Source organism: Monodelphis domestica, chromosome 2, assembly GCF_027887165.1.
Source record: "Monodelphis domestica isolate mMonDom1 chromosome 2, mMonDom1.pri, whole genome shotgun sequence".
Lineage (NCBI taxonomy): Eukaryota > Metazoa > Chordata > Mammalia > Didelphimorphia > Didelphidae > Monodelphis > Monodelphis domestica.
Window position 1 is genome coordinate 330,576,544 of NC_077228.1, and position 8,050 is coordinate 330,584,593.

The window sequence follows — 8,050 nt, forward strand, 5'->3', positions numbered from 1 at the left end:
CAGAAATATACATGGACTCTTATGGAAATCAATGGAGAGATGAAAACTTGTTAATACTAGACTGGAATCTCCCAGCTTGCATGGGAGCTGGTCTCATCATGTTTCTTGACCTCCAGAGCTTGGGTTGAAAACCAGTTACTTTTCCATTGAACCACAGAGTAATCATAACTCATTGCTACTCTATTGGACAATTTTGTGCTGATTGACTTTGAGTCTCCAGTATACTTAGGTGCCAAATTCCATAAAGTAATTTATAATAGGGCCAGAATTCCTCTGAGAATAAATGTTCCCAGTTTTGGTTTCCAAAGGTGTCTAGAAGCTGTTTCTGAACTTTATCATTATTACAAAGAACTGCACATTCTTTTTTAAAAGTATGTTTTTGATGTCTTCTTTATTATACATTATTGTCATTTACCAATGCCCTCTAGATTGAATCCCCCCTTGTGACAAAAGAAACTGCTATTAATGAAAATCATCCAACTTCTCCCACAGTATACTATTTCCTAAAATTACCAAGATAGCCTGGCAGTAACAAGAACCTCACTTTAAAGATGATGTTCCCATTCATGTACAGTCAATTTGGGGTTGGGGGGGATTAAATCTCTTTCCAATTCTAAGTATAAGAGAGAAAGCATGGAGAGGCAATCCTTATTCCATAACACAAAAAAACCTTGACTCATCCCAACTTTTTTATTTTTACAAAGGATTTATGTGTGAAAATGGATTTTTGCTAACTGAAATAATACATATAAAAACATAATTCTGCCTATAAAGTTTAGCTCACTTTACCTAAGATATCTGGGTACATCTGAGATGGGTACCTGCCAGATGGAATACAAACCACGAGAGTATTAAGATTCAAGTATCACTAGCTTCCATAATTGCCCCAAGGAAATGACAGTCTCCTTCTTTCTTGGTAAAGGAGACAGCCAAATTATACCCAGAGAGTAGAAATATTCAAATTCTAGGATTCCAGAGTCTTACCATGGGTGGGACAGTGGCAATATCAGTAGCAGCAACAACAAAATTGGTACTGAACACTTGCTAGTTTGCCGCTGTCATATTCTCTCTTCTCTTCCTCTCCAAAGAAAGATATAATACCTATCCTTGGGATATTCCCTGTTTAACATGGAGGCTCTGTTATCAAAGTTTAACTATTTGGGTTAAGAGCAGGTAACTTACTTATACCCCATCTCTTCTGCTACCTTTCTTGTTAGTGCTATAGCAACATACAATTGGCCCATGAGTAACTTTCGGCATGCTTGAATATTTCTTGCTTTAAGAGATTTCAGCTCTCCCCTCCTTTAGGAAGAGGGAAAAGGATGACTTTATGAGGAGAATCAGAATTCCCAGTGATCTATGGATTAGGATAGTACTTTCTATCTTATGCCATAGTTGACCATCTTAGTTGTCCTATAACTCCTTTGGTAAAGGAGGTTACTAAGAAAAGGGGTATATGAAAATAGTGTAATGGGAAGTTGATGCTAAGAATTATATTAGTTTTAGATTTTCCCAACTCTAAATAAGACTACTTAGATAATGTAATAAGTTGTTATTACCCATTACTTTTTATTTTTTTACTTAGTAATAATTACTATATATAGTAACAATTACTATTACCATTACCTACCCCAAAGGGTAATGGAAAGATATATGGTGGCTGTGATGACATATTACCAATAAAATTGATTAATGATAATAATAATAATTAGCATTTATATTGCTCTCTCACTATGTTCAGGAATTATGCTGAGCTTCACAACTGTTATCTCACTTGATTCTCCCAACAATCCTGGGAGGTAGGTGTTATTATTACCTCTATTTTATAGGTGAAGAAACTGAAGGAAGCAGAGATTAAGTGACTTGCCTAGAGTCACAAAACCAGTAATTATTTGAAGTTAGAGTTCACCTCAAGTCACTGGAGAGTTATAGGTCCAGAAAAGGAGATGGGCCAGTTATATATTGAGAATAAGAGGCAACTGGAGGATAATCTGCAAACTTCTTTTTTATATCTGCACACTTTCAGGAGATCCAAATGGTCTAACAAGTAGACTGAATGGTTACCTATACAAGATTAATGGGAAAACATGAATGAGAGGCACAGAGAGTGAGAGGAGTTGGAAGGCATATTCATATCAGTGAGATCATTCAGTCATAAAATTTCAAAGAAGTGGAGTGATATGAACAAGATTCTAGAGTTTGGGTTCATATCCTTGCTAGTATATTCACAGCCTGTATGGCCAGAGAAAATATCATTCCATTCTCTAAGCCTCAGTTTCCAGATTTGTACTACCTGCCTCTCAGGACTATTTTAAAGAAGGCATATTAAAATGCTAAAGTGCTAAATAAACATGAGTTATTAATAGTAATCATGGATGGAAAGTAGTAGACCAAGATGAAGTTCTTTTTTTCCCCAGTCCTTATCGAGAGTACCCTTGAACTCTTTCCATTACAGAGCTTTCATCTCAACTGAGGCTGGGTAGTTGGAACTTCCCTAATTATTTCCCTCTGAGAACTTTATATTTCACTCCATTTGAGTGGAAAAATAGCATGAAAGACATTTAGTCAATCTGGGCATAATTAATTGCTGCTCTTTGCTCCACTCCTGGAGTTGAATACACATTAGAAGGAACTAGAGTAGGAAGTGCAGATAGAATGGTTCTGATCCCAGATTGGAGGACTTCAAGAATATGAGAAGATACTCTCTCAGATTTTTAAACTTACATTCATTTTTGTTCTCAAAATGTTTTGACATCTTGGTAACAGCAAGGTAATAAATGAAAACTATCCAAATAGCTTCAATTTACACAAATGATAGTTTCTCATAAAATTTCTATATATGCCATTGATCTTGGCATGATAGTAGGAATTGGAATGCTTATGAATACTTTGATGATGATGATGTTGATAATAAAAACCTAATGCTAATGCTCTTTAAATGATGGCATTAGTCTGTGGCAAATACAAAGAATATTTTAATAGTTTAAAGAGGCATTTCTCTGTTTAATTTTTAAATAAAATAACTTGAATTTGACATCCTCTCATCCTCTTAAATAAAGAATAATTTGTGACAAACAACTAGTATTTAGATAACAGGGAAGAAGGAAAATAAAGCTTTATATAGCCCAGGATAGAATCTGATGTGGTACAAATGCAACTTTTAGGAAGCAGTGAGGTGGAAACTTATAGAGGGCAAGATAATGGATTAAGCCTATGTATAGAAATCAGAAGTTGCCAATTCATTATATTTTTGGAGCACTTTGACATCACATGATAATAAAATTGAGATAGAGATAATATAAAGGAGAAAGGGTTTTAATGGAGGCCAATTTAAAATGAGGGAAGGAACTTGGAATTCAGGAACAAAATTTTACCAATTTTTTTTCTCAACATGTAAATCACCTTTTTAAAAAATGAGTTTTATTGTATCCTTAAAGTAGATGTTTCTTATTTTTTAGGGGGGGTTCTTTTTTAACAATAAAAATCCTTCCATCAACTATTTGGCAAGGGATATTTCATTCTATTTTCAATCATATGAGCTCATTTCTTCATTAATCAAAACAATGCATCTAACTACTATTAGCATAACAGAGGCCCTCTGAGGGAGTCAGGAAAAGATATTTTCTCAGAATTGCAATTTTAGAGTTGGAAGGGAATGCAAACATCCGTCTCCTCCAGTCCACACATTTTACAAATGAAGAGACTAAAAGGGGGGAATTAATTATATAAATTACAGTAAATGAGCTAAGAAGTGTGTAAAATAATGGATATGACACTTAACTTCGAATCAGCAAGACTTGAGTTCAAATCCCTTTACTTGCCTTCAGTTTCTTTATCTATAACAGGAGGGGATTGAAATCTATGACGTCAAGATCCCTTCTTACTCCAAATGTATAATCCTATGATTTGAATTAAAGTCTGCCAAATCATATAAACAGGGTTAAAGCTATGATCTACTCCCTTGATGAATATGGGATCTAGACTGGGAGATGGCAAATCTATCCATCCATGCATCCATACATCCATACATATATCTATCATGTATCTAAGTCATCTATCTATCTATCTATCTATCTTTCTATCTATCTATCTATCTATCTATCTATCTATCTATCTATCTATCTATCTATATTTGGAAACACTATTGAATAATTCCAAGGCAACATAGAATTAAGTATATGTCCAGATACTATACTTTTTAAGGACTGGGAAATCCAGAATAAATATGGAAAAGATATTGTCTAAAGGAATTTGTCAGTAAATCAGTTCATCTTGATGCATTTTCTGCTTTCATTAAGATAATAGACTCTATAAATCCAGAAATGAAAACTATTATAAAAAAGAGATGGAACCAACATCAAAAGTGTAGCTTCATGTTTTGTTATTCGTTGAATTCAATTCTTCCCTCCCCAACCCTTCTCTTAGGTTAGCTCTTCATGGTTTTCCTCAAAAGGAGAAAAGAATACCTGTGTTGGCTTTTGAACAATCTGCCAATCATATAATAGCCTTTGCTGTACTCCCTCGGGATTCTCCAAGTATATTCAGAATTTACTGTACTCAGAATTCTCCAAAGCAGTCCACATGAGTCTAATGGATGCGGAGTCAGCATATGATTGGTAGCTTTGAATCCTGGGTCTGTCACTTATACTACCCAGTGTGTCATTGGTCAATTTGCCCCTGGGCTTCAGTTTCCTCAACCTACAAAAAAGGGCTTTTGAGGTCCCTAATGGATTTAGAGGTATAGTTTTATAATCTGAAAATTAATAGCATCTAAGTCTTTTTCAACTCTAAATCTTTGATCATAACTGCTTTTACAGCTGGTAAGTGGGAGAAACATTATTTAATATTTTTGACTCAAGGAGAACATTTTACATAAATCCTTCATTCTTTGGAACTTTGAATTTTACAAAGAAATGAAGATAAGTGAACTGGTATGATAGGAAACAGAGTAGATGTGATATCCTGGGTTCATAGGTAACTTTAGACATTTCCTAGCTATGTGACCCTGGGGAAGACACTTAACCCCATTTGACTACCCATTACTCACCCACCTTGAAACAAATACTTAGTACCAATTCTAAAATAGAAGATAAAAGTTTAGGGGAAAAAAAGGGGGAAATGATCTTCAAGCTTCAGGTCCCTTCAGAGTTCTGACCTTGATTCATGTTCATTTTATGTATTATCAGCAGTAACCTGCCTTATCAAATGGAAATTATTTCACTAAGTGTATTTACTGTGTAAAACTCTAGCAAAGGACTGAAAGTCTATAAGGAGTTAAAGAGAGTAGTCCCAGGAGTCAAGATGGTGGCGTAGAGGCAGCAAAAGTTCTGAAAACCCTTCCTTACCGATTACAAATTAAATGCTCCTAGGGGACTGAAAATCAAACGTAAAAACAAGACAGAGCCAAGGAACCCTCCTGCTGGACTCAACTTAAAAGGTATACCCCCCAAAACCCATAATTTGAGAACACTTAGGTTTAAGGGGAAGGAAGAAGCAAGGTCCCAGGACCACTCCCCCAACTAGAGCACAAAGCCTGCAGTGGCAGCTGAAACCTCTGGGTGGACAAGGGTGCTGGTCTGGAGGGAGTACCTTGTGGGAAAAGATATGGCAGGCTCAGAGAGTCAAACATAGGTGATAGGGAAGCAGTTGGAGGAGAAGTGCAGAGCACAGAGTGGGCAGACTATTTGCAACAGCTGCGACACTCCATATTACCCCCACTCCCAGAGGTTTTGGCCTCAGGGCACATCCAGCTCAACCCAGCTGAACTTAATACCAACAAAGATTTCAGAAGGCTTGAAAGCTCAAGCTCCAACACCCCTCCCCCACAAACTGTGCTGAGAGATTTGTTGACAAACCTCCAAGGAGGAAGGCTGAGGAAAAGCCCAAAACCACAAATACATGAGAGGAAAAAGAGCACAGGCAAGTGCAGGGAGTAAAGAAAAGGTAAACATAAGGAAACAACAGAAAAAGAAATAAAGAAATTACAATCAACAGCTTCTATACAGGCAATGAACAAAGAGCAAACTAGAACAAAGAAGGAGGAGGAAACACCAAGCAAAAAAACAGAAATCCCAGCAAACGGGATATACACTTTGGAAGAACTCAAAATACAATTAAGAAAGGCTGAAGACAACTGTGAAAACAACTTAAAAAGCAAGATAAGTCCCGCTAGCTGGGGAAGGGATGCAGGCGCTGGGATCACGCTGAGCCCCCAGTGAGCCAAGGTCGGACCGGGTGGCCTGACCCTGACTTCGGACCTCCCCCAGAGGGCGCATGGAGGGCTTTCAGGAAGAGGAGTGCGAGGAGGGGCCTGGGTCGCGACCACCCCTGGGAGCCATGGCCACTGTCCTAAGGCACAGCTTGGCGCTGCCCGCGGGGACCATCCAGGTCCAGGGTTATGACTTCAACCGCGACCTGGACTATGGCACTCTTCTGAGTGCCTTCGGCACCACGGGCTTTCAAGCCACCAGCTTCGGCCGCGCAGTACAGCAGGTCAACGCCATGATTGAAAAGAAGCTAGAGCCTCTTGGGGAGGAGGAGGAGAACCACATGGACCTGAATCCAAGCTGTTGGCCACTGAGTGGCTGCACTATCTTCTTGGGCTACACATCAAATCTAATCAGCTCTGGTGTCCGAGAGACCATATGTTACCTGGTACAGCACAACATGGTGGATGATCTGGTGACAACTGCTGGTGTTATAGAGGAGGATCTGATCAAATGCCTGGCATCTAAATATCTGGGAGAATTTAGCCTGAAGGGGAAGGACCTGAGACAAAATGGCATCAACAGGATTGGAAACTTACTTGTCCCCAATGACAATTACTGCAAGTTTGAGGACTGGTTGATGCCGATTTTGGATCAGATGGTTCTGGAGCAAAATACAGAGGGAGTGAAATGGACTCCATCAAAGATGATTGCCCGACTGGGCAAAGAAATCAACAACCCTGAATCTGTGTATTACTGGGCACAGAAGAACAACATCCCAGTGCTAAGCCCAGCTCTTACAGATGGCTCTCTTGGAGATATGATATTCTTCCACTCATATAAGAACCCAGGGCTGGTACTGGACATTGTGGAGGATTTACGACTCATCAATGCTCAGGCCATCTTTGCCAAGCAAACAGGCATGATTATTCTTGGAGGCGGCCTTGTGAAACACCATATTGGCAATGCTAACCTCATGAGGAATGGAGCTGATTATGCTGTCTATATCAATATGGCTCAGGAATTTGATGGCTCAGACTCAGGTGCAAGGCCAGATGAAGCTGTGTCCTGGGGCAAAATCAGAATGGATGCGAGGCCAGTCAAGGTCTATGCTGATGCTTCTCTTGTTTTCCCTCTGCTTGTGGCAGAGACTTTTGCCCAGAAAATTGGGGCCTTCACCACTGAGAAAAAAATTGACTGAGCAGCTGGTTCCAATAGGGACATGGAAGCTGGGGGTCCTGAACCCTCCTATTTATTGTCTCTAAATTAATTCCCAGGCATCCCCAACATTCATGGTGCCCTGGCCAAGATCAGCAAATACCTAGGCTTGGGATAAAGGTCCCTTTATGTGTCAGGTAATGGTACAGATCCCTAAGGTTAATAAACTTCATGTGTCCCATCCAAAAAAAAAAAAAAGCAAGATATGTCATCTGGAAACAGAAAACAGTGACTTGAAAGCCAAAATTAATCACTTTGAAAATGAGGCAAAGGAGATGAAAGATGAGGCAAAGAAGATGAAAGATGACCTCGAAAGAAAATCAGACCAGAAGGAGAAGGATGACCGAAAATCCAGGGATAAAATCTAGTATTTAAAAATCAGAACACAACAATTAGAAGCAAATGACAAGGCAACAGGACACTATAAAACAAAATCAAAAAGATGAAAAAATTGAGGAAAATGCAAAGCATCTTATTCACAAAACAGAAGATTTAGAAAATCGGTCCAGGAGAGAAAACTTAAGAATCATTGGTCTATCAGAAGACAATGACAAAAAAACCAAACAAACAAAAAAAAAAACAAAAAACTGGACATCATACTACAGGAAATTATCCACAAAACTGCC

General features: G+C 38.6%; 1 protein-coding gene across 1 annotated transcript; it reads left to right on the plus strand.

The window, feature by feature from the left end:
• Positions 1–6,273: 6,273 nt before the first annotated feature.
• Positions 6,274–7,634, plus strand: LOC100022605 (deoxyhypusine synthase-like). Its single transcript, XM_056814725.1, has one exon. The coding sequence runs from the start codon at positions 6,274–6,276 to the stop codon at positions 7,405–7,407; it is 1,134 nt and encodes a 377-aa protein (XP_056670703.1). The 3' UTR covers positions 7,408–7,634.
• Positions 7,635–8,050: the final 416 nt, after the last annotated feature.